Source organism: Phyllostomus hastatus, unplaced genomic scaffold (genome assembly GCF_019186645.2).
Source record: "Phyllostomus hastatus isolate PE091 unplaced genomic scaffold, TTU_PhHast_1.1 phas_scaffold_182, whole genome shotgun sequence".
In the NCBI taxonomy this organism is placed as follows: Eukaryota; Metazoa; Chordata; class Mammalia; order Chiroptera; family Phyllostomidae; genus Phyllostomus; species Phyllostomus hastatus.
The window spans coordinates 15,240,354-15,267,180 of record NW_025334013.1 but is presented as its reverse complement, the minus strand read 5'-3'; the positions used below and the strand labels follow the sequence as shown (position 1 = coordinate 15,267,180).

At 41.2% G+C, this 26,827-nt stretch overlaps 1 protein-coding gene across 1 annotated transcript in view; it reads right to left on the bottom strand.

Moving 5' to 3' along the window:
* Window positions 1-26,401, bottom strand: part of CLIC4 (chloride intracellular channel 4) — a 60,198-nt gene extending 33,797 nt beyond the window's left edge. Inside the window, exon 1 of the mRNA XM_045859155.1 lies at window positions 26,171-26,401. Within this exon, the coding sequence (XP_045715111.1) occupies window positions 26,171-26,242 (72 nt within the window). The 5' untranslated portion in view covers window positions 26,243-26,401. The remainder of the gene's footprint in view (window positions 1-26,170) is intronic.
* Window positions 26,402-26,827: the final 426 nt, after the last annotated feature.

The window sequence follows — 26,827 nt, the reverse complement described above, 5'->3', positions numbered from 1 at the left end:
GCTTCCTCTTAAGGTTAGAATGGGCTCCTGACCATTAATCACTTCCCTTCACACATTTTCTAGGGAATTTATAAAACAGTGTGTTGCCAAAAGTATGGACTCAGAAACTTTAAGGTCTCACTTCACCTTTAGAGTGGAGTCTATCTAAATTAGCTGTCTACATACACACAATAGTTGGCTTTGATTTAGATTAACCTGAAAGTCACGAAACAAAACATGATAAATGGGCAGTCACGTATAGCTTCTTTCCTCTGCTTCTTTGGTTTTTGCTACACGCATGCTAGAACCAAAGTCTAGAGTCTAAAGGTTTGTTTAATAAGCTGTTATCCTTCTACAGGGCCTGCAGAGCCTGCGGGACAGACACGGCATGCTTTAGAATCAGACCAACCTGGATTTGAACCCTGACTTCACTACTTACCAGCTGTGCAATCTTCGGTAAGTTAGTTCCCATCTGCGAAACTTGACTTTACACAGCTCTTACGGGCATCAAATCAGTTAAGGTATTCACACAGTTCCTGGTACGTGGTAAGTTTAGTACACGTCACTTAACTTTAAAGATGCTTCATGCACAGAACTCAGGCACTTACCTATCCAAAATAACCTACTAAAATCTGAAGTCACCAAGATTCAGTTACTAGGATGCTGTTGAAGGAAACAGCTAAAATTCACAATTTAGCCAGTTTTTTTTTTAGCCAAATGCCATGGTTTAGTAATAACTTTTTAAAGCACATTCTTCTACCCATAACAACCCATAGTTAAATCTGTTGAGTGGAAGAGATAACTTGTCTTCCAGTAGTTTCAAAGGTTATCTGTTTCTGTTTCACTTAGTAGATGACCAAATTATGATTCAATAACCTAATGTAACCAATAGTTAAGTTTTGTTTAAGAAAGCCTGTACGCATGGACAATAGGCTTCACAAATGAGGTTATGCAGAAGTTCCCTCTCCACCCTTCCTAGGACGCCTGCCTCAGCAGTGTTCTTCAGGATCCGCGCCACCACTCCGTCACCCCTCCATTCACTCGGTACAGCACGGCAACATGAACCTGGACACTTGACACGACTAAAATCACAGCATCCTCCATGAAATGCCCACTGCTGTGCCTGTCCTTCAGTTAAACTCAAGCCTCACCTCCAAGAAAACTTCCTACATCCCTGTAGCCCAAACCAACAATCTGTTCTCTCAGCTTCGACTCCAGTTCCTCAAACTCTCCATCAACAAAAACCATCAGAGGGTCTTGGTAGAAGGCTGATTCTGATTTAGGAGGTCTGGAGTGGGACCCAAGATTCTGCACCTCTTCCAAATCCCCAGGGAACGGAAGCCTATGCCCCTGATCATGACCTGCCCTGTGATGTCTTAAACTGTCACCAAGTGTTATTCCTTTACTACTCATGCCTCTGCACTGTATGTCCTGAGCTAGACTGTAACCTCACTGAGATGTCATACTTTTAGAAAGTCTTATCATAGGACAACTTCGGTTGCAGTTGCTTTACTATTCGTTAGCTTTCTATTGATTGCTAGCCTTTGAGTCACAAAGAATGTGTTCCAAGCTATCAGTATAGGAAAAACTTATTAAGACAAATCTGCCTGATTAATAATTTCTCAAAAATGTAAATTAGGCCTCCAAATCGCCTTGGGACAGAGCCAACAAACCACAGAAGCCACTACAGCAAACTCTCATAGTTGTCTGCCCAACATCCATTCTCCCACTTCTTTCTTTCTGATGTAACTCCTATTTCAGATCAGGCATCCATTCCTCTTTCCCCCAGCTGACACAGGAGATGACACCCAAGTCCCATTTTTCGGAGTAAATCCTGACTGATTCTAAGCCAGTCAATCCTATTCCTCTTGCCAGTAACTTAGGAGTAATCATGGGACCCGGTTCACTGACAAGACACAGTCTCCTTAAAAAAAAAGTTTCTTGCTCTTCAGACAAAAACACCTGAAAAGAAAACCCTTGGATGTGAAAGCTGCGGCTGCTGCAGCCAACACTGAAACGGGACAAAGCCGAGAGAACCCCAAAGAAGAGAGCCAGGCCCTGACACCCCACACACGGAGCAGGCGCACTACTTTCACTCGATGCACGTGTCCTTAACGGTTAAAGACAGTCGGAGGTGAAGTTTTCTGTTACCACAATGATAAGCATCCAAACCAATATCGTCATTTATTTCCAATCAAGACAAGCAGGAAGAGCCCTGGCCAGGTGGTTTAGCTGGTCGGAGCACTGTCCCGTTCACCTAAAGGTTGCAGGTTGGATACCCAGTCGGGGAGTGCATGGGAGACAACCAACTGATGTCTGTCTGTCTGTCTGTCTCTCTATTTCTATCTCTATCTCTCTCCCTCCCCGCCAAACCTCTCTGTCTCTCTCATCGATGCTCTTTCCTCCAGGCCTCAAATCAACAAACATACCCTTGAGTGAGGATTTAAAAAAAAAAAGATTAGCAGAAAGAATGACAATACTTAAGTGTGGTAAGGAATGAAAACAGAAAACTCTCAATGTAAGTTAAAGGAGATACAGGCATTCTAGGGTTTGGGTTTGTTACAACCAATTCTACTTTCTGTGGGCTGTCATTTAGACTTTCACCCAGTACTTCAGTGGCCTGGGTGGCAGTCGCCACTGTAGTTCAAGCTACGGGCTCTCTCCTCACTCACAGAACGTCTCACAGAACACTTCCCTGCCTAGGACCCGGCGATATCTATTGAACATGCTGCACGTATTTCCCGGCTCCCAAGCACTGTGGACACAGCTATGAATGAGAGACCAACTTGACATTGTGAAAGATTTCTGTGGAAGAAACAGGTAATAAATATATCCAGTTAAAAATTATAAACTGCAATAAGTGCCCAAAGGGAAACAAAGTACAAAGAGAGAGGAGAGGGTGTACCTACTTTAGATTAGACAGATGGTCACAGAAGATCTCTTAGACCTAAAGAATGAGAAGGAGCCAGCCATGCAAAGAGCTAATGTGACTAGATGACTGTGAGAGAAAAGTGGTATGGGAGGGGGGAGAGGGGGCCAGATTAAGAAAGACCTGGCTCTCCTGGCTCTTCTAGCCCTGGCTCGTGTGGCTCAGTGGGTTGACTATCAGCCTGTGAACTGAAAGGTCGCCAGTTCAATTCCCAGTCAGAGCACAGGCGTGCTGCATTGCAGGCCAGGCCCCCAGGTGAAGGCGTGCAAGAAGCAACCCACCAATGTATCTCTCACACATTAATGTTTTTCTTTCTCTCCCTCTCATTCTCCCTCCCTCACCCCTCTGTAAAAATAAATGAAATCTTTAAAAAAAGACTTTCTAGATCAAATTAAGGAGTCTGAATTTGATGCTTACAGAAGGAACATTTATTCATTTATTTAAAAAATGTTTACCAAGTACCCACTGTGTTGCAAGGAATCATTTAACACAATGACTAATAACAGCAAGGACTGGAAGCAGAGTGCCTGGTTTAATACATGGGTTCTTCTACTAAACCACTTTTATGATGTTGGGCATATTCTACTACTTCACCTCTCTGGGACTCAAGTTTCCTTACATGTAAAATGGTCAGTAATATCTACATCAGATTATTATTACATCAAATGAATTATCATAAAAATCTCTTAAAGTATTGCCCAGCACTGACTGTTACATGCTCAGTAACGAGTATCATACGCCAAGGAGAGAACACATTCCTGACCTCATGGAGCCTGGGGAAGGGGGGCCAGAGAACGAGGTGATGGGATCCCACGGAAGGGGTTTAGGTGTATGGGACATACGAAGGTAAAATCCATGTCTATTTTCAGACAATAAGTAACCCTTGCTATACCATATGGAAAACAGGCTGGGGGCATGGAGCTGATGAAGAATGGAAGGTGGGAGAATTACTGCAGAAGTTCGAATGGAATGTGGCCTGGATCAGGTGGAGGCAATGGACATGAAAAATGCATAGATAAGCCCTGGCTGGTGTGGCTCCATGGACTGAGCGCCAGCCTGTGAACCAAAGGGTCGCTGGTTCGATTCCCAGTCAGGGCACGTGCCTAGGTTGAGGGTCAGGTCCCCCACGGGGGGTGCGTGAGAGGCAACCGCACACTGATGTTTCTCTCCCTCTTTTTGTCCTTCTATTCACCCTTATCTAAAAATAAATAAATAAAATCTTTTTAAAAATACATAGATTAAATTAAATTGGGAAGGTACAATCCCAGTGTGGATGATTTGGATGTGGGAAGTGAAGGGAAGAAAGAAATCAATTAACTCTTAGATTTCTGATGTGAGCAACTGAAAAGAAGAAAGCCTGAAGATGGGGGTGAGTTTGCCGACCCTTTGTTGGAAGATAAAAAAGAAAATCCCTTCAAGAGATAATAACATATGTAGCCTTGGCTTGAAAATATTTCTCAGGTGTGAGAGGCTACAAACCAAAATCAGTACAGTTAACACCTCAAGACACCTTTGGGGAGAGGAAGGGGCAGGGACATTAACCTGGTACACCTCTGTACTGCTTTGTTTTTTCTTCTTTTTCAGATTTAAGAAAATTTATTTAAAAGAAAATGTTACAAATGTTTACATGTGATAACCTGCTTGTCCCTAGTCACTGCCAAAATATTAAACTGTCTAAAGACAACAGAACTGCTTTTCCCTTCATACTGCCTTTTAAAATGCTGAATGCAAAGTAGTCAAAAGCTGCTAACTGAAATGATGACGACAGCTGAGACAGATTCTGCCCAACGCTTCTGCTCCCGTACATGTTGAAGCAAATGAAACCAGTGGCTCTAATCTGTGCTAAAATCAAACCTGAAATGTCTCAGCCAGAGCACTTGTTTGAAACAAAGTGTCAGGTATACAATGACCAGACTTTCCATCTAAGCAGACAGAACCCTAATACAAACAAGTTCTGCTGGATGTTTACAGTCACTCCTTTAAGCCTCAAAATAATAGGAGCAAAAACTCTTCAGAGCAAATTATAAGCCACATAATTAAAAATACTGAATGACAAGGAAAAAAAAAAGGTGGCCAAAGGCATATGACCTTTTCCTGTCGAGTCACCCCTGAATCTACTCCCTGTAAGTCTACAGGGAATAGATTTACTACAGGAAATGAAAATGTCACCAAAATTGCCCGGAAAGAAATTAATAGCTACTGTTTAACTTAGCGGTTTACTTCTCACTTGATATGTACTACATGAAAGTTATTAATATACATTAATCCTCAAAATAACCATACGAAGTTAGGGTATTGCTTTCCTCGCAGCTCAGATAAGGAAACAGATTTAGAGAAACTAAGTATCTCACCATAGGTCACACAGCTGAGGAGTGGCAGAAGTGGAGTCTGAACTCGGAGGACCACGCTAGCAACCACTTTCACAGTCTCCTGCACCGAGGTACGAAGGAGGTGCTGGATCTCAAAAGCTTGGTCTCACAATCCCTAGGGTACAACCACCATCTCTCTCACGTGGACGTCACCCATCAAGTAAAATAAATTACTGAACCACAACCATTATAACGTAATCCACAAACATTATTTTAAATTTTCTAGTAGCCCTATTTTCAAAAAAGTAAAAAGAGACAGGTGAGATCCATTTTAATAATATTTTATTTTATTCAATACATCTAAAATATTACCGTTTCAACATGCAATGAACAAAAAAAAGCGTCTACATTCTTTTCCTTGCACTAGATCTTTGAAACCTGGTATATATCTTATACTTATAGTACATCTCGTTTCAAAGTGGATACTTTCAAGCACTCAACAGCCACATACGCCCCGTGGTGGCGCCCATCAAATTAAACACAGAGGAAGAAGCCTCTGGACGACCAACACCACCGTCACCAAGATGGCGAGCCAGAAAGGTCATGTACCTGACTAATCGACTCAACACTCAAGCTCCCAGATATTATTTATTCTGATTTCAAACAAATTTTAACAAGTTTGCTTATCTGGCTCAGCAAACCACGACAGATTACAATAGAAAATTAAAGGAAATGGGCTGCATCAATAGAGCTAAGTGCGCACAGGAAACAACAGAAAACACACAATCACACACGCACCCATCCATGTGTGCGCACACACCAGGGAGATCGAGGTTAAGAAAGCAGAGCAGCTGAGGTGGTTTTGCAGAGGCAGAAACAGTCTCTTGCATGGCTCGCTAGTTCCCGAGGCCATGGCTACATTTCTGAATTTGTATTCAGAATGAATGCTCACATTAATTGGCAGTTACATCAGCATTTTAAGAATTCAAGGAGCCATTAATGTATTTCAGAAAATTTTTTTTGAAATATTTTCTTTTCAAATCAATTTGAGAACTTTGAACTATTTTTGTGATTTTTCTATAAATCTAAAACCATTTTAAAATGATAAAGTTCATTTTTAAAAATCAATTTGAGGCTTGTAGTATGACCAAGTAGATCCCATAGAATCAACCCTCTGCCCCAGGACAATGACAACTTCAGACCAAAAGAAAAGCCACTTGATACTGGAAAATGAACAAAAGCAGGCAGATGCGGGAGGGGCATGGACACTTGGAAAAGGGAAACAGAGTGGACAAGTTTCCCCAATTTTTATCTTTCAACCTTGTGCTGTGCAGGGTAGCTAAAACTCCAGTGAAAAATTCCCAGTGCTGCTGGCTTGAAGAACCAAAGGACAGAATTCACCCTGGCTGGCGTAGCTCAGTGGATTGAGCGCGGCCTGCGAACCAGGCATCGCAGGTTCGATTCCCAGTCAGGGCACATGCCTGGGTTGCAGGCCATGGCCCCCAGAACTGCACATTGATGTTTCTCTCTCTCTCTCTTGCCCTCCCTCTCCTCTCTAAAAATAAAAAATAAATAAATAAAAGTCCTGTGGGGGCGGGGGGAGAACCAAAGGACAGAGTTCAGAGCTACCATCACCACTGGAAAATAACGTAGGACACCATAAAAAAAAAAAAAAAAAAAAAAAGAGCCCAAGAGAGGGAGTCCTAAAATCTGAAGTTTGAGTTCAACTGAGTTAACTACCTGCTTGGGGGAAAAAAAAAAAAAAAAGACACCCTAACCAGTGTGGCTCAGTTGCTTGGGCCTCCTACTACAATGCAAAAGGTCTACAGCTTGATTCCCGGTCAGGGCGCATGCCTAGGTAGCAGGTTCAGTCTCAGTATCCAGAGTTTTCTCCCTCCCTTGTACTCTCTCTTTAAAAAAAGAAAAAATAAGGGGAAGAAAAAAAAACACAAAACTAATACTGCTCAAAGATGAGCAGAACATAACATTTGCAATATCCAGAATATGATCCAAAATTATTCCCCATAGGAAGAAACAGAAAAACATCACCATTCTCAAGAGAGAAAATAATCAGAGACACATCCCGAACTTATCCAGATGCTGCAATCTGCAGACGAGGATTTTTAAGGTAGTTCTTATAAATCATGCTTAATGATATAAAATGAGAAAATACGTTCATGATAAAGGAAGACAGGAAATCTCAGTAGAAAGGGCCCAGAAAAAAGAACAAAAGGTAAATCCTAAAACTAAAAAAAATGCACTATCTGAAACTTCTGAAAATCACTAAATGGTCTAAACAGTAGAATAGAGAAGAGAAAAAGGATCTATGAATGTGAAGGCAGATCTAAGAAAGTACTCAAGTCTAAAGACTAGAAAAACAAAAAACAAGTGAAAAAAATCAACTGAGCCTCAAAGACTAATGGGAAAATGTCAAAAGGTCTATGTTTTTAATTTGAGTTAAATCCTGTCAGGAGAGGAGAGAGAACAAGGCAAATTTTTTTTTCAAGAAAAATGTTGAAACTTTTCCCAAATTAAGACAAATTTACAGATTCAAGTTTCATGAACATCAAATAGGAGTAATATAAAGTCACACCTAGGTTTATTATAATTAAAATGCTAAAAAGCAAAGAAAAAATTAAAATTTTATTTAAAAAGTAGCTAGGGAAACAAAGACAGAAATGATTTGAATGACAGCTTAATTCCCATCAGAAATACAAGAGGCCAGAAAATATGGAACAACATTTTTAAAGTGCTGAAATAAAACCAAGAACAAAAATCGCCCCAAATCTTATATCCAACAAAAATATCTTTAAAGAATGGAAGTGAAGAATGGAAATGAAGACAATTTCAGATAAAACTATGTAGAATGTAAATGTTTGACATTTAAAAGAGTTAATTTCAGGAATACAGAAGACTAATAATGTTTATTATATTGGGTTGGCCAAAGTGTTCCATTTAGTTTTTTTCTATAAAATAAAAGATATTTTTTATTTTCACCAATAACTTTACTGTCTTTGATATTTTGAGTATGTCGACTATCTCCCGCTATTGGCTTCTAGTGGGCAGAGGCCAGGGGTGCTGCTAAACGTGTTCTAATGTGTAAGACAGCCCCACAGCAAAGAATTATTTGACCAAAATGTCGATAGTACCAAGAAACTTCACAAACCACTTTTGACACATTCAGTCAGTCACAGCATCTTCCCTACATGCTGTACAATTTTTTTTTGCATTTCAGTTGCATTTTTACCTTTCTTGAAATAATAAAGCATAATATGCCAAAAATGTTGCGTATTTTCTTCCATCTTCAATATTAAAATGGCTGCACAAGAATTGACCAATTTTGATAAGTTTTTTTTAAATGCACAGTGATATGACAGCTGTCACAATAGAGTAACAAAATTGTTCTGAACGAAGTTAAAAACAACTAAGCACTATAAGAGCCATCGTACGGGAAAAACCTAACACACATTTTGGCCAACCCAATATTAAGAAATGTTTATATCATTTAAAAAAATGTGCCTTTTATGATCAGTTATTCTCACTGTTGGTCACATACAAAAAAAAACACAAAAACAAACACAAAACAACCAGTTACCTCAAATGTTTTCACCAAGCCTCAATTCTTTTAACATCTTCTAACCAAAGATAAACTCACTAACTGCCAGTCTCCCCTTGTTTATCGGCTGAAGCCAAATACACGAGGGTTGGATAAAAATCTCACGCAAGTCAAAATCCAACAGCCCACGTTCCCTAAGGGCAGTTTAAAAATATACATGCGCCAGTATAAACTAGGCTCAGAAAGAGTCCTGGGAGTGAAAGAAAACAATTAAGTGTTCAAAAAATACTCTTCTTCCCTAGTCATGCTACGGCAGCTACCTAACTTCAGTGGCTGAGAGTTATTTCTCTTTATAAACAAGTTCCCAGGCCTAGAAATTCCAAGAGTTCAGCAGTAGAGTAAAAAATCCAATTACTCCCTTTGTAAAAAAATCTAAGTTCTCCAGAAAGGCTTTTTTTTTTTTTAAAGAGATTATACTTTGGGTAAACAAAAGAAAATAAAGGGCTCAAAGGATAAATGAGATATGTGAGGGACTTTAAAAACAGAATTACATGATATGATTATGTACAAAAAAATTGGCTATAAATATATACATTACAATATGTCTTCATACTGGACCTCTGAATGACTATGAACAGTGGATTAATAATGGTAACAATGAACAAAGAACTGCAGTCATAAAAATGCTATAGAGTATTTTAATATAAAATATTAGCACTCAAACATGAAAGAATGAATCTTTCTGTGTTATTTTATTTTGAATTGTCCATGTTTAAAATTTTCATTAAACTATATTGCCAAATAGGGTTCTTTTAAAATTATATACTCAGCAACATATTGCAACTGTGAAAAGTTAACATTCAGAACTCTTGTCTCTCTTCTTGGCTGACCTAAAATCAATCTCAAATATCTGAATAGCATAAGATAACTTGCTTACTATTGAGATTTTTCCTTACCGCTTCTTTTTCTAAACTCTTACCCAAGGACATTTTTTTCATTGCTTTCAGAGAGAGGAGGAGAGAGGAAGGGAGAGAGAGAAGCACAGGTGCCAGAAAGAAGCATTGACTGGTTGCCTCCCCAAAGCGCCTGGACAGGGGATCTGACATGCCTGGACCAGGGATCAAACTGCAACCTTCCGGTTACCGAATGCAGTTCCAACCAACTGGGCCACACCGGCCAGGGCTCTGCTTACCATTTCAATGCCCAGGTGCCTTAAATATGATAAAAGCAAATTTTCACTGAGAATAGTTCTGTATCTGTTTTCTCTTAGACATAGCAAAACCTTCCCTTCATCTTCAAGGTTGTTCATTTGAAAATTATATTTTTCAGTCAAAGAATTCACTCTTGGAATAGTTTTCATTTTTTTCTGGCAAATCGCCCCCCTCATTACTGAGAATTTTTATTAGTTCCATTTATATTTGCTGTCTATTAAACTGCTTCTAATTATGAGAATTTAATTACCTAGATCTGACTTTGAAATCTCAGGTCTCAACTTTCTGCCTGAGCCTAAGACAACCTAGACTAAGGCTACTTTAGTACATAAAATAAACCTGGACTAGACTGGACATCACTTCTAAGAAACATACCCACTTTTCAGATGAGAACAACTCTTCCAATTACATAATTTAAAGATTCTAGACCTCTAAACCAATCTGCTGATACGTTGATCTAATGTATCTAGTAAGCAGCTGGTCAAAAAACCCAAATTACGTGTCTTCAGTTCAATAACTGAATATTGTTTTTATCTCTGTATTTTACTGTGAAATAATATAGAACACAACACCAGAAAGAGACAATACTCTCTACATGCTTCTATCCACAGACTTGAAATACTTCTTTCCAGCCCTTTCTTGCCTGCAAAGTTTCTTTTCAGAAATCAGCTGACAGTCTTATGCAAACTCCTTGTAGGTAACTGTCTCCTTTTTTCTTGCTGCTTTAAAGATTCTTTCCTTATCTTTAATCTTGGAAAATGTAATTATGATGTGCCTTGGTGTGTGGGTCCAACTTCTTTGAGCTTCCTGGACTTCCTGGATGTCTATTTCCTTTGCCATATTAGAGAAGTTCTCCTTCACTATTTTTTTCAAATAAGTTTTCCATTTCTTGTTCTTCCTCTTCTCCTTCTGGCACTCCTATGATTTGGATGTTGGAATATTTAAAGTTGTCCTGGAGGATCCTAAGCCTCTTCTCATGTTTTTGAATTCATGTTTCTTCATTCTGTTCTGGTTGAATGTTTATTTCTTCCTTGTGGTTTGAGCCCCAGTTTCCTTCCTGTCACTGTTGGCTCCCGGTACATTTTCCTTTATTTCACTTTTCATAGCCTTCACTTCTTCCTCTACTTTGCGACCATACTCAACCATTTCTGTGAGCATCCTGATTACCAGTATTTTGAACTCTGCATCTGATAGGTTGGCTACCTCTTCATGGCTTAGTTCTAATTTTGGAGCTTTGATCTGTTCTTTCATTTGGGCCATGTTTCTTTGTCTTGGTGTACCTGTTAGTAAGGGGAGGAGCCTTAGGTGAGCCAGGGAGGGGCAACCCACAGCACTGTGTGGCTCTGTGTGTGGGAGAGGGGCCAAGAAGGAACAATGCTACTTGCCCAGCTCTCAGCCAGCTGTCAGTCACTTCCCCTGCTACCCACAAACAAGTTAGGCCCTTCTGGTGCTGATTCCCGGGTGGGTGGGTTTGTGTACGTTCTAAGACCCCGCTGTGGGTCTCTCCAACGAACTCTCCTGTGAGGCCACGAATTTCTCCCACCACTACCACTCGCATAGGTTTTTACAGTCAAAGGTTTTAAGGCTTTATTTCTCTGCACTGGAACTCTGGGTTGCACGGCTCCCAAGTTGTTTCTCCCAGTTTATCTGCACGCAAATGTGGGACCACCCGGCCTGCCAGCCACTGCCTTTCTGCGCATCCTCTCTGCCCCAGCTGCCTGTCCCCGCCCCTCCTACTGGTCTGGATGAATGTTTCTTCTTTAACTCCTGGTTGTCAGACTTCCATGCAGTTCGATTTTCTGGCAGTTCTGCTTGTTTTTGTTTTTTAAATTTGTTGTCCTTCTTTTGGTTGTATGAGGAGGCAAAGTGTAGCTACCTACCCCTCCACCTTGGCCAGAAGTCTTTTTTTTTTTTTTAATTTCTGTGTTTTAAAGAAAGAATCCTTGTAAATGGTTTGGGTTTTTTTTTTTAAGGGACAAAGGAAGGCAGACCATAGGACTAAACAGCTTCGTAATTTTTTAAGTGAGCCAAAAGTTAAAAAAAAAAAGGCACAGAAGAAACAAAAAAACCCAGATCCCAAAGCACTGGCTGATCTCATTAACTCTGCTTAAGAAACTTTATGGATGTGACTTCACTCCTGGATTACACATCTATATTTAGTTTATACCTAATATGGGTAAAGTCCCGAACTAACAGCCATTTCCTCTATCCACAAAAAGAAACTTCCTTGCTTTTTTTCTATCAACAATACAAAGATTAATGAAGGCTCCTCTGAAGGGAGAGGTTAAACACACACACACAGAAAAATATTAACATCTTAGTACATTTTTTTTAAACTTGGACCACTTTAACACTTCCAAATTGGAAAATAATTCTAAATCAAATATGTGATGATCAAGTCAAACTCCTTAACAAGTTTATAAATAACCCCTTCAGAGTACTTTATAGAATACTAATTAACCAGGACCCAAAAATGCACAGAGGTGAGGTCATGGAAATCTTACAGTTTCCTTTCAAATTGAACTGAAAGCAACCACTCATCTAACAAACCACCTAGCCTCACTGGTTGCTTAGAAATATATTTAAACAGTCTCTGAACTTTTTATTTCTTAATTTTTCAGGGTGACTGAAAAGGACAAATAGTAAAAACAAAACTCTGGTGGGTAAAAATTCAAGTTGCAAATAGAGAAAAGGAATATAAACAAATTAAAAACTCTTAGTGTTTAAGAGTTAGGCTCTGGATCACAAAGACCTTGGTACAAATCCCAGCACTGCTACTTACTAGCCCTGCGACCACACGCAGACAATGGCTTCTCCAAGCCAATGGCATCGACAGCCCCTATCTCAGAGTTTATATGAGGCCTAAACTAGCTGATACGCAAAGGGCCTGGCACCAATGTTTTGATGCCTGGACCATAACATTATTATGTTACAGCTACTATTCTGACTGGAACAGAAAAGCAAAAACCTACTGTTCATTTTTATGTGTCAGTGTGCTCTATCTGACATAGAAATAAATGGTTTCAAGAGGCTTGTAATATTATTATAAAATAAAGGATACTAAAGTCACTTTCTGATCCTTACATTATCTATCAATTACAGTCATGCTACATTTCTAAAGTTTTATCATCATTCCATTGTGGGATAAGGTGAAAAAAGTGTTTTTAATCTTAGGGTCTAGAAATAAATTAGGAATTAGGAGACTTCAACTCTTTCTAACCTTACCCCTCAAAAATTACTAAGCATAAAACCTATAAACCTACACTAGGTCGATTTCTTCTGCTATAAATTAAACAGAGAGAACCTAATCTCTCTTGCATTTCCCCTAAAGAAATGCCAGTGAATATATAACCAGTTCAACTTTATAAGTGAATACCATAAAAATCAAGGAATAGTGCAATGTAGTAGTGGCATAGTGAGCTAAGTGAAATAAATATGTAATATCCATAATTCAAAAGAACTTCTACAAAACCACTAGATCCTATATGTCATAGGTTATTCTTTACTTCTTTGATTCTTTCATAAAAAAGGCTGAGAAGGGTGAGGGAGAGGAGTTGGAAAGAAAAGAGAAACAGGAAAAACATTCCCACTAACAATGGACTCTCAATTTAGCTACAAGTGCAGAAAGAGCTGCTGAGGCAGGCGGTCTAAGACGGCAGAGTCCAACCTGGCTGTCCTGTAGTTACCCAGTGAGTGCCAACGGGACCACGGTTCACTGAAGTTAACTCAGGAATAAATTCAAGTCTACTCTGGACCTTTTTTTGCACTAAACCTGCTCTTCTGATAAAGAATGGAAAGTTCCCCAGCCTAGAGAAGGCCTGGCAGATGCTTCTCTTAGTAACATCCTGGAGATTAAAACCATATATATTGAAATATATAAGGTAACTATGAGCCAATACAGTCTTAACTCAGAATTCCAAAAGGCCCAAGGAATAATAAAAAGAAAACCATGCTTACTATGTGTCAAAACGCTAAGAACTTTTCTTATATCGACTCTTTTAATCTTCACAAAAGTCTAAGAGGTAGATACTACTTATTACCCCAGTGGAGACAATAAGGCAGCTAGTGAAAGGGTAGAACGAGAATTGAAACACTGTCACTACATTGTCACTACTATGACAACTTCCAAATGACAACTCAACTGCCTACTTGAAGTAGTAATTCTAACCATCTTCCACTCTGAAATAGACTACTGCCTTACATGGGGAATACAAATGATTCTTCAAGTCAAAAACCACTCCCTGGTTCTGATTTCGGAATACTGGATCACAAATATTACAAAGGACAGGAGGAACCTGTACAAGCAGTGCCAAGGCAGCACTGCCATCTAGCACAGGCATCCCTGCTGCGTCTTCGGGACCAAGACTGCAACTCTTCATCCTAGTGGCTGTCAAGGCACATACTCTGGGCTACATACACAGTCATGAACTCTCCCTTCAATCCTTTTTATTTTGCAAGGGGGAAAAAAAGTAAATCTGTTTACTTCAATCTAAGAGTCATTTTTTTAAATGATCATCTGAGGATATGTTTTATTGATTTTAGAAAGAGAGGAAGGAAGGCAGAGAGAGAGAGAGAGAGAGAAACACCAATCGGTTGCCTCCTGTACATGCCCCAGCTGGAGACCGAACCTGCAGCCTAGGTATGTGCCCCAACCAGGGATGGAAACCAAAGCCTTTTTTTAGTGTAGACGACGATGCTCCAACCAACTGAGCCACCTGGGTCAGGGCCAAAATAAGAGTCACTTTGAGACACTAAATCAAAACAGCACATGGGAGCTGAACCCAATGACTTGCATCGCACTCTCAGCCTGTTTCTCTGGCTTCTCATATGATTATTTCTATGAATTTAATAAGCATTTGCTTTTAGCAAATCATATATTTTATTTCTTCTTTTCCCACCAGCCTCCTCTGGAATCAACCCTATGCAAGGAGAAAAAAAAAAAGAAAAAGCTTCTGCGTACTCCTTCAGCAAACATTTTACTAAAGAACAATTAAATGAATTAATACAAGTAATACACTTAACACAGTGTCTGGCACATAGCAAGCACCTCATAAATGTTTCTGTTATTTCAGTTAAGTATGTGTTATGTCAATTTAGTATGAAATACTCCTACATTTGGAAAATGCAACAAAAATATAAGTCAGTGGGAACGGGCAACAATTCTAAATATACACAGACCAGACCTCCCAGTCAATGTTATGGTGACTCATGGGAAATATTTTCCCCTCTAACATCATGGTGTGCATACTGTTCCTTCCAACATTATAGCTCTAATGGCTTATTTAAAAAAAAAAAAAATGCTTTCCCTTAATATGGATCCCCCTCCAGCTACCAACCTGCCTCTTCTAATTAGCCAAGTTTCCCCTAAGAGCTGGCTTTACACAGTGAGCCTACTCTGCCTTCCTGCTCACTCTTCCAGCCACTCTACTATGGCTTCCCAGCACCATTCCACCAAAGCTGTTGCTGTAAGGTTACCAATGACCTCCAGGCTGACAAACCAAATAGCTTCTCATCTAACTTGACATAACTGGTCACTCCTTCCTTCCTAAAACCTTCTCCTAGCTTCCTGGGTACTTCACTCTCCTAGTTTTCGCCTTCCCATTATTACTGCTCTATTACAATACCTCTTGTTCTCCTCCATTGCCCAACACCTAAGTGCGGACATGACCTCAGAATTTGGTCCTGGGCATTTTCCCTACTCTTCACTCATCCACAGAATGCTCTCACATACTATAAATACTATCCCAAATCTCCCTACCCTGCCTAGACTTCTTTCTGAGTATTAGATCTGTGTATCCAACTTTCTAGTAGACATCTGCAGTTGACATCTCGGTCATCACAAACTCAAGCCAAAAACTGAACATTGTCTGCTCCGTCTCCATATCAACAAAAGGCACCTGTGTCAACCAGTGATTCTAATTATGAACCTACGTCATTTCTCACATGCAACTTCTTCTTTAATACCTCCCCAGTGACTGCACCTTCAAAATGTATCTCAAATCCATTCTCTTCTTCCATCATCACCCTAATCCCAGCCACTATCATCTTTCTTGATTGCAATGGCCTCTAACTAGTTTCCTTGCTTCCACTCTTGCCTCTGTTCAATTCATTTTCCAGAGTGACCAGACTACTCACCTTAAAATGCAAACGAAACCATGCCACTTCCTTGCTTAAAGCCTGTTAAAGAAATGCTCTTTATACTGAGAAAAAAATTCACATGATACAAGAACCTCCATGAAGAAGCTCATCCGTAGCCCTGGCTGGCGTAGCTCAGTGGATTGAGCGCGGGCTGGGAACCAAAGTGTCCCAGGTTCGATTCCCAGCCAGGGTACATTCCTGGGTTGCAGGCCATAACCCCCAGCAACCGCACATTGATGTTTCTCTCTCTCTCTCTCTCTCTCTCTCTCTCTCTCTCCCCCCTTCCTTCCCTCCCTCCCTAAAAATAAAAATAATAATAAAAAAATCTTAAAAAAAAAAAAAAAAAGAAGCTCATCCATTACTCACTCTACACCTGGACTGTTCTCTCTATTCCAGGCACACTCAGTTGGTTGAATTTATCACCAGCCTTTATGTATGCCAATTCCTCCAGCCTGGAATGCTCAGCCCCTCCTTCTCCTAATGCTATTCACCCTCTATGTCATTTCTCAGAAGTCCCCACTGAGCTTCCATCTAAGTTGAGTTTCCTGTCATTCTTTCTCAAGATGCCCTGTTCTTGTCCTTAATGTAATTATATACTGTCTTTGTGTATTTAATGTAAGCTTCTCCTATAAACAGTAGGCTCCATGAGGTCTTAATATATCCTAATTTTGCCCTCACTGGTGTGGCTCAGTTGGTTAGGCGTCATCCCACAAATCAAAAGGCCCCTGGTTCGATTCCAGTCAGGGCACATGGCTGGGTTGTAGGACAGGTCCCCTGTTGGAGCACACACGAGAGGCAACTGATTGGTGCTTCTCGCTCTCTTTCTCCCTCCCTTCCCCTCTCTCTAAAAAAAATAATAAATGAATAAAAACTTAAAATATATACCTATATTCTAATTTAACATGTCAAAAACTAAGCTTCGGATCTCCTCCTCATCAGAACTAGGTCTTCCCAACCTTCCCATCTGAGTTAATGAAATTCATCATTCTAGTTGTTCAGAACAAAAATCTTGGAATCACCTTTGACTCTTTTCTCTCACGTTCCACATCCAATCCATCAGGAAATAGATATCCATCTTCAAAATATATCCAGAATCAGACTACTTCTTCTCACCTTAATCCAAGCCACCATCATCTCATGCATGAATTACTGAACAGCCTCCTAATTTCCTATTTAAATGCCCTGTTAACTAGAAAACAGCACCCATATCATTCTCCATACTCTTTATCCTACTTCATGTTTCTTCACAGCGGTAGATATGCTGCACTTGTAGATACACATTTGTTTGCCTCCCACAATTGAATATGAACGCCACGATGTTCACTGACATACCCAAGCCACTAGAAGAGTGCCTCACGATTGTTAAACCATCGTGCATGAAATCGTGCACTTTCTTTGCATGAAAGAAGAGCACATACTATTCTAGCAGGCAGAAACTGGACTTGGGGGGAGAGGTTGATGAAGCCAAAAGTATTTCACATAAAGGAAACACCACCAAAGCTCTTCCATGAAGGCAGAGAAGTACATGGCATATTCAGCGCCAAACTAGCTAGAATGAGGCTGGCTAGTGGGAGATAAGACTGGAAACACAAATTGGGATCACAATGTGAAAGACTTTGAATGCCAGATAAACAAGTTTGTATTTAACTCAATACACAACTAGAGAAAGTTGGATCCATTTAAAATTTGAGTCCAGAAGTATTCATTATATTTTAGATAGATAAAAATTACAGAACATGACATATAACTATTAAGGGAAAAGATAAATTTTCTTTAAACAACTGATAATAAACCATATTTAATAGATTCGGTAACACAAACTACCCTTCATCTGTTAGTATACAATGTCAACACTTGACTCATTTCTAAGTCAATTAATTATCTTATTTAGTTTGCCCTGATAGTATTCAATCAATATTTGCTTCTGTTATGATCCCTATACTGCAATCAACTGTTCTTATATCCTCCAACTACTACATAGATATTGAAGGGGAAAATTAATACTAAAAAATAATTTGGATTTTCAGAACAGAGCACAAAGGGAGGGTGTACCTTCAAACCATTTAATCAATATCTGTAATACGAACAATTCTAAGTGTTGACAGGTATCATAACATAAAAGAGCTTGCTTTCCTCCAGCAAAGATCAAACTGGGTAAATGCTCCTTTATTGCTATTAAGGAAAATAAATCCGGATACAATCTGAGTTTCTTTGATAAAAACTAAATCAAGTAAATTTTCTTTAAACCCACTCAACTCAATACATGTTACATGTTAGACTGCACTTGGAGTTCATTTTTCACTCATCCTAGTGTTTTGCTGTTGTAAAGAACATAGAAATATTATATATAAACTCTGTTCAATAAGTCAAGCAAGTTTATAAAAAAAAAGTACATATAACAAAATAGTAACAGCAGCCACTTCTAGAAGAAAGGTTTGAGAGTGTTTTTTTTATTTGTGCTTTTCTGTGTTTTATAAGTTGTACAGTAAACATATAGCTGTTATAACTGAAAGAAAAAAATTTAATACAATATGTACCAATGAATATCCTGGAAAACAAAAAGGAAATTAAGTTATTTTGCAAATTTAGGGCCAGCATTTACACTAAAACAGACTAAGGTTAGCTACTACTTATGCTACGCCATTGTTTTTATTTTTATTATTTTTTTAGCCTCTCCTCAGAACGTTTTTCACTGCTTTGGGAAGGGGGGGATGAGGGAGGGAAAGAGAGAGGGGAGGAAAGGAAAGAGAAACATCAGCTGGTTGCCTTTTCATAGGCACCTCAACCAGGGATCTAACCCACAAACTGGGTTTGTGCCCAGACTAGGAATCAAACCCTTGACCTTTTAGTGTACCTGTGTACTGGTGACACTCCAACCAAATGAGCCACACCAGCCAGGGCAACTAAGCCATTTTTAAAAAATATATATTTGCAATCAAGGCTCCTGACAACAGTTACAAAATGTAAAGAAAGTCTATGTTAATGAAGATTATCAACAATTTTACATGATTTAATGAACACTGAAAAAGCCCTAATTTTAAACCAAAATTTAAAAAATGTTATTATTTATCTCTAGATAGAGAGGGAAGGAGGGAGAAAAAGAGGGAAACACATCAATCAGTTGCCTCTTGCACATCCACAACAGGGGGACCTGGCTTGTAACGCAGACATGTGCTCTGACTGGGAATTGAACTGGCAACCTTTCAGTTTGTAGGCCAGTGTTCAATCCACTGAGCCACACCAGCCAGGGCTAAACCAAAATTTTAAATTCCTGCATTCAATAAAATATGCTATAACCTAGAACATCAAGTAATATAGAACTTCACATGCTTCATACGTTTTTGTCTGAAAACTTTTCAGTTCAGTCTTGGGCCTATGTATATTCAAAGTCAAAATTTCATTTAATTAACCACCTTTTTCTCGTGATTAGTCGATGTAATCTGGTCTCACAGCTACCACTCTTCCATCTCCCTAAGTAGCACAACAGACTGATCTGCTTGTCTTTAGTGTTTAATGAACTTTCACCCTAGTCATCCACCACCTGGTTTCCATGTCCAAAGTAAAGTAGCTTGTTGTTAGTGGAAAACATGCATAGAACTCACATATATTTAAACATTCACAGTCACCTCAGCCTCCAACAAATGGCATGATATTCAGATTCTTTCTGTCTTCTCTCACATGTTCCAATCGATAACAATGCAACACGGCAGTAAATTTCAGTACTTAAATTATTACAGTTGATTGACATTTTTACAATTCTATTATGAAAACTAAATCCTTTTCATGAGAAATTATTTTCCATGTAAAGTTATAAGTAATAATTTTATCACAAAAAAGGGGGGGGGACCTGTTATACCCCTTGCTTATAATCACACTGTATTCAGCTTCAACAAAAGCAAAAAAAAAAAAAAAAAATCTATGAAACAAAATACATGCATGATGAACCTGGCCTTGGCTCCAATACCGTCACTTCTTCAAAATGTTACCATTAATGTGTAAGACACTCCTAGTCCATCTTTGGCATAAGCATCAGATATAGTCTTAGTTACCTACGTTAAGTTGTTCTTTTCATAAATTTAGACTACTAAAGTTTCCTGGGTTTGTATTTTAACTAAAGGAAAAAAAAAAAAACAAGCCACATAGGACTGCTTGATATTCCCAGTACCAATACTTGGTACTGAGCACTAAGGGATAAAAGCCAAGTCTCAACAAAAGACAAGCGGATTAAAAGTTCCAAGAAAATTCACCAACTGATGTCCCGAATTAAATTTATTTCTGTTCAACCATACTTGACTGGTTTGTAATCATGACCTAAATGTCACTTTCCTTCAGAAACTCCCTTTCCATTCTCTACAACAGCCTCTAAAATAGGCAAAGCCAAGGAAATCTTCATTCCTGTCTTAATCACACTTGCCATCCTGCCTAACACACTTCCCTTTTATGGACTCACTAATTCCCTATGCAGGCGGCACCAGTGGGGCTCCGCAGCGCTAGTGAAACAGGAAGGGGGAAAGTCTTGCTCATCATCCTTTAACTGGCTTCCAGGCATCTCAGGCTCTCAGTTAAGCATCCTTCCAAACCAAATGTGACTTTTACTGACCGTATGGCCGGGTCCTCCACATTGCCTCTGTTCCACTACCATTCATACTGTGTCAGGGCTCTCATGTGTTCAGTCTCCTTGACTCAGAGGTCTCCTGTTTTTTTGTATTTTGTTTTTTTCTTTCCATTGTGGGTCCCTTTCTCTCAGATTTTTACATCTAATCAAAATGATCACCTTGGCCTTTGTTAACAGTAGCATTGTTAGATTTTCAGTAACAGTTCAAACAAAACTTGGCAAAAACAGCGTTCCCATTAACCTCACATTTCTCACATTCATGTCTATCTCCTGAATTTTCCCCTCTGGAAACCTCAAATGAATGACAAACCAATTACATCCAAGGTAACACTATACTGATGCTGAGTTACTTTTTGTTCAGTTATGAGAACAAAGTTCTCAGCATCATTTCCCATAGAAAATTTATTTCACTTGTTTGTGCTTTTTAAAAAGAGGAGGTGGAAGCCTGCCCTTGAAACCGCAGAGAGAACTCCCACTTTCTCCGGGCAGAGCAGCTAAGAGTTTGCCCATTTGTATGACCCAAACCCACTGGGAAGCTGTTGAATAGACAGCAACCCATAAACAGGAAAGTGCTGTGAGAACAAGCAAGGCTAGGAAAATCGTGTGTATGAGCAAAAACTCAAGTTAGGTCTTAAAAGTCTCATCCTCAACTTTTAAATAACTTGTCTCCCTGACACTATGGATTTGAAACATTCCTGGTTCCTCCTTTCAAAATTATCAATCTACCTATTGCTTCCTGCATAAAGAGTTTACAAATGATGTCACAACTAACATTCCCATTCTTTGCTATTTCCAACACCTACTTCACTGGCTTTTAAGGCCAAGTTCATCTACCATCATCTTTCCCCATCTCCTAGCCCAACTTAATGTGAACCACACTTGACTCCTTAAGCAGGTACCATGAAAGGGGTGTCCAACCTTTTGGCGTCTCTGCACCACGCTGGAAGAAGAGTTGTCTTGGGCCTCACATTAAATACATTGAGACATGTAATCTAAAAAAATCTCGCAGTGTTTTAAGTGAATTACGGTTTTGTGTTGGGCCGCATTCACAGCCATCCTGGGCTGCATGCAGCCAAGCAGGCCACAGGTTAGACACCCCTGTATGTATGGTTTTCTTTCCAATAAAATTTATATACCGGAAGATAGGAAATGTTTAATTATTTCTTGTATCTCCCATAGTACTTACCTCAGTATTAGGCACTTAGTTCATGCCAGGAGAAGTCACCGGTGATCAGATGGACGTGACTTTAATGATCATCTAGCCCAAACCTCTCTTCTATACTTTGTTTATAGGAATTAAGCTTGACAATCAGAATGTCACTACTTACTTTTTTGGAAAAATAGTTCTTAACCCTTGGGTTAGGCTGGGTTAGGCATCTGCAGGGGGATACCTCACATAGCATCTTTTACGTAATTTCAAGGATTTACAGAATCCCTGAACCCTATTAATGAAGCCCACATTTAGGAATAATATACTGTCACCAATAACGAAAATAGGTGTTTACTGTGTGCCAAGCGCTATTTCTAAAGCCGTACACAGGGTGGTATATGACTGGGTCACATTTTCCGGCATTCCTTGCAATCAGATGAAACCATGTGATTAAGTTCTCCCCAACGCAGCAGGAAAGGAAGTGACAGGTAGAACTTCTGGGCTGGGGCCCTAAAGAGAAATATGCCTCCCCCATACTCTCCACCTCCTGCTGGCTGAGCCAGGACCTCTCGGCCACCAGCTCTGACTCCTCAGAGGACAATGCTCTGGGGTAGGTGGAAAACAAGCTGAGAAGAGCTTTAACCCCTACCCGACTCTCAGGAGGAAAGCCACCCCAACACCTAGGACACCCTAACTGGACTGCTGGGCAAGAAAAAAAATAAACTTGTATCTTATTGGAGACACTGTTTGGCATGGATTCTTCATTACAGCAGCTTAGACTACTCCAGTTAATACACACAGACTACCAGTTAACCCCCTCAGCAGCCCTATGAAATTGTTATTCTTCTTATCCCAGTACTAGAGGTCAGGAAAATAAGGCACTAAGAACTTACGACATCCCCCTGACACTACTGGAAGCCACATCAAAGCCAAGCAGTCTGGCTCCAGGGTCCAAGCACATTAGAAACCCTGCCAAATATCTCAAAAGAAACAGCTATTCTTATATGTTAAACCACTCTGCCCATGTTTTTTTGTGTTTTGTTTTGTCTGTATAACCACCACCCCAATTCCTTACTGACCAGCAGAGGAATCTGCATCTACCTATGTTCATACAAAATGACACACAATCAGCATGTACTTGCTTCCTGTGTACCAGTCACTGTTCCATGCCACATACATGAACCAATTTAATCCCATGAGGTTGGTCTATTAATATCCCAATTGTGCAGATGAGGCACAAAAGGGTTTAAGCAAAGTGTCTGGAAACACGATTAGTAAGTGAACAAATTGGATTAGAAACCCAGGCTAAAGGGATTGAACTTTACCTCGTCGGTTGGGGGTTCCCAACTGGGGCCGGTGTTATCAAAATATACACCTATCAGGTCGCTCAGGGTGGCGGAAATGAGCACTCTCACTGTTGAGTATGACCGCCTTTGTGAGCCTCTTTACTGTTATGAAGGTCCCTACCCTTAAATAGACAGCTGCTATTATATGAGTAATGGGGAGTCACCCGACTCACTGGCAAATAATTCCAAAACAATACTCACAAGAAAAGGAAATGCAGCTTTGAGTCCAGTCACACTAGCTGGGAGGGTCCTAGCCTATTTCTCTTACATTTAAAGCTACCTAAGCAAGTAGCCTCAATATATTTCTCACTCGTGTGCTTTAAGTGCAGATAATAGTTTTCTGCCACAGAAACCCTTTGGTGGAATAATTAACAGTGTTTAAAATACAACACTGGACAGCCATGGCCTCTGCCCCCTCACTGCTTTCAAAATAACTACATTGACAAGGGTATTTCCCCCATTTGCATTTCCTGCACATAGAGGTATTTTTTTAAGATTTTATTTATTTATTTATTTTTAGAGAGGGAAAGAAAAGAGAGAGAAAGAGAGAGAGACAGAGGGAGAGAAACATCAATGTGCGGTTACTGGGGGCCATGGCCTGCAACCTAGGCATGTGCTCTGACTGGGAATTGAACCTGCGATGCCTGGTTTGCAGCCCAAGCTCAATCCACTGAGCAATCCACTGAGCTACGACAGCCAGGGCCCTGCACATAGGTTTTGAGAAGAAATAAAAAATACTCTTTACCATCATTTGTCTGCCCCCCCCCCACCCTTATTCCCTTTGAAACACTTATCCTGGTTTACATCAGTACAAAGTTTTGCCTATGCTGAATCACAGGACAAGCAAAAACACTTCACCTCTTGCTTCACAAACAAGGAAAGTCAGTCTCAGGGAGGAAAGCAACACGCCCAAGGCAACCAAGCCAGCGAGTAAAGAATTGTGACTAGAGCCCTGGTTCTCTGCCACCAAGGACAGCGAGAGAGGCTTATAACTACTGGTAAACAGGATGCTTTTAGCTGGTTCACAAATACTTTTTTGTCGTTATACTTCAAACCACACCTAATCCATACTTTCACAGGTGTTATTACTTAAGGCTAAGCTACGGTTTCAAGAAATTAGTTGTATTTAGTAAATATTAATACGGATCTACCACAAATATAAAAAACTGGGAAAGAGCATGCAAGTGACTCATTTTGGGGAAACAAATGCACCACGTCCCTCTCCTCCTAATTTAAGGATTAAATTTTAATAATAAGCAGGGCATTGAGCATTGATCTCTTCCTCTCTAATTTGCATACTTCGTTTTATCTTGTCCTATGGTATTGGCTAGGACCTCCAGTCCCATGCTGAAAAGCAACCATTACTGATAGTATCCTTATCACATTCTAAATTTAATGCCACTTCTAAAGTTTTGCCATTAAGAATCATGGGTTTTGTTTGTTTTTAGTAGATACACTGTTTTTGAGTTTATGGAAATCCCCTCCTATGCCTAGCCCAGTAAAACATTTTTAGCACTGATCTCTGACCCACCCCTCGCCCTTCTCCAGGCTGCCTTCCACCCTTTCTCTTCTTTCAGCTTCCTCCCTACATTCTCTGCTCTTCAGAGTACTCTGTCTGCCACCCAAAGTAACTGAGACTCTTTTAAGATATTCTGGGGTTTCTATACCTATCTCCTGTTTCAGTCTCCTAGGCCAAAGTGTTTCTAAAAGCGATAACCTAAAGAAAATCCTAAAACTGACACTGTTTTAAGCCCTTGCAGATCAGTTCTTCTCTCCCTATCTCAAACACACCCTTCAATGTCCTTCCTTCATTAAAAGGGTCCTTCACTAAAAACTCAGGGAAAATGGAACAAAATTCTTCTGGATTTCTGTTAACTTTCCCTTCAGAGCCTAGCTCTGAATCAGTCTGCTGAAGTAAGTGACTCGGAGAGTCTAGAGGATTTTAAAGAAGGTTTGAGGGGGGCAGCTGGATCCAGATGTTCTTCTACTCCTCCCTTTGCTCCAGTGAAAAATATTAAAGAAAAAAAAAAAAACGAAAGAAAGGGGCAGGGGTAGTATTTGTAAGCAAATTCGATAGTTCCAGGATACAACAATTGAACAGACCAGAGGGGGAAATCAACCCTCGAAAGCCCAAACAAGTTATGAATTTCTTTGCCCCTCTCACCAGCTTTTCTTTCAAAACAAAAGAGTGCACACAACCTTCCCGAGGCAGCAACACCGAGGGGAGCAGCCAAAATGTTGCATCATACAAAACATTCCGCGTTTCAGAAACAAGAAAACCAGATGGTGGTAAAATACCTAACTCAGGAAAACCCAGGCTAGGAATCTCGGGCTTTCCCGGAAGCCCAAGCATGTCTGCTCTTTTTAAAAACAAGAAATCAAGATTGCATGGACAATTCAAGTTACGGTTTCACACCAGCGGGGAGAAGAATGCTCTTTCAGAAAGCGTCCAAAGTTCAGTTCATCTCCCCACTGGCTCGAGGGTTCGGCTCCCTGACTAGGGGTGGAATCGGAGGACGGAGGAGTGGGATGGGGGGTCGGGCGCCCGGCGCGGTGCGGTGACAGGGACTCCGGGGCCCCAGGGGGAGCAGCTAGTCCTCCCACAGGGACGCGGGACCACCGTCTGGCGTCCGCCGGAGCCCGCGCGGCTGAATGAAGGCAGTGACGACAGCCCCGGGGCGCTAGGTTTCGGCGGTCCCGGTCCCACCCCGGCTCCCTGGGCCAACCTCGGCGGCGGAAGGCGCGGGCGCCCGGAGACAATGGGCCAGGGGTGCGAGAGCAGTGCTTTCCTCATTCCCGGATGCCGCGCGCCGCGCGGGGGCGCTGCGGGGGCGCGGGGGCTAGCGAGCGTCCCACGCCCAGGGACGCCGCCCCCGGCAGCCAGCCGGGCGGGCGCGGGGTGTTCAGCTGAGCGGGACGGCGCGCGAGCGCTCTCACCTTGACGAAGAGCTCAATGATGGGATCTTTGTCTTCTTCCTTCAGCCCGTTTAGCGGCATCGACAACGCCATGGCCGGCTCGGTGGGCTCCGCGGACAGTGGTAGCGGCTGCTGCTTCTGCTCCCGGGGTTCTCTGGAGTGGCCTCCAGCCGCACTGCGCCTTCTAGGACAGTCCGGGCTTCTCGGCACCACCCCACGCCTCGAGCGCGACTCTGGGGCCGGCCCAGCCGGAGCGGCTTCTAGTCACCGGGCGGGACCCAGGGGCGGGGCCTCGATGGGGGCGGGGCAAGGCCCGGAGCTCAACTCTCCAGAGGAAATAGGACTGCCGGACCCCGGGGGCGTGGCCCCGAGCGGGATTGTAGACAAACCACCGCCCCGGCGCCCCGAGGCAGCTAAGGGGGCGTGGCCCATGCTCGGGGGCGTGGACCCAGAGCCACTCCCCCCAAGGGGGCGGGAAGGAAGATCCCCCGCCGGTTGGAGCCTGACACCGCCTCCCGCGGCAGCTCGGGCGAGGCTGTGCAGCTGCTGCTGGAGTTGCGCCCCGTGATCTCACACCTTCAGCCTGCCTGAAGAGGCTAGTAGGTTCTCCCCGGCTGTAGCCTCGTGAATCATTGCTCTTTCCTGAAGGGGCCACTTCCCCAACTCCCTGATAGATGG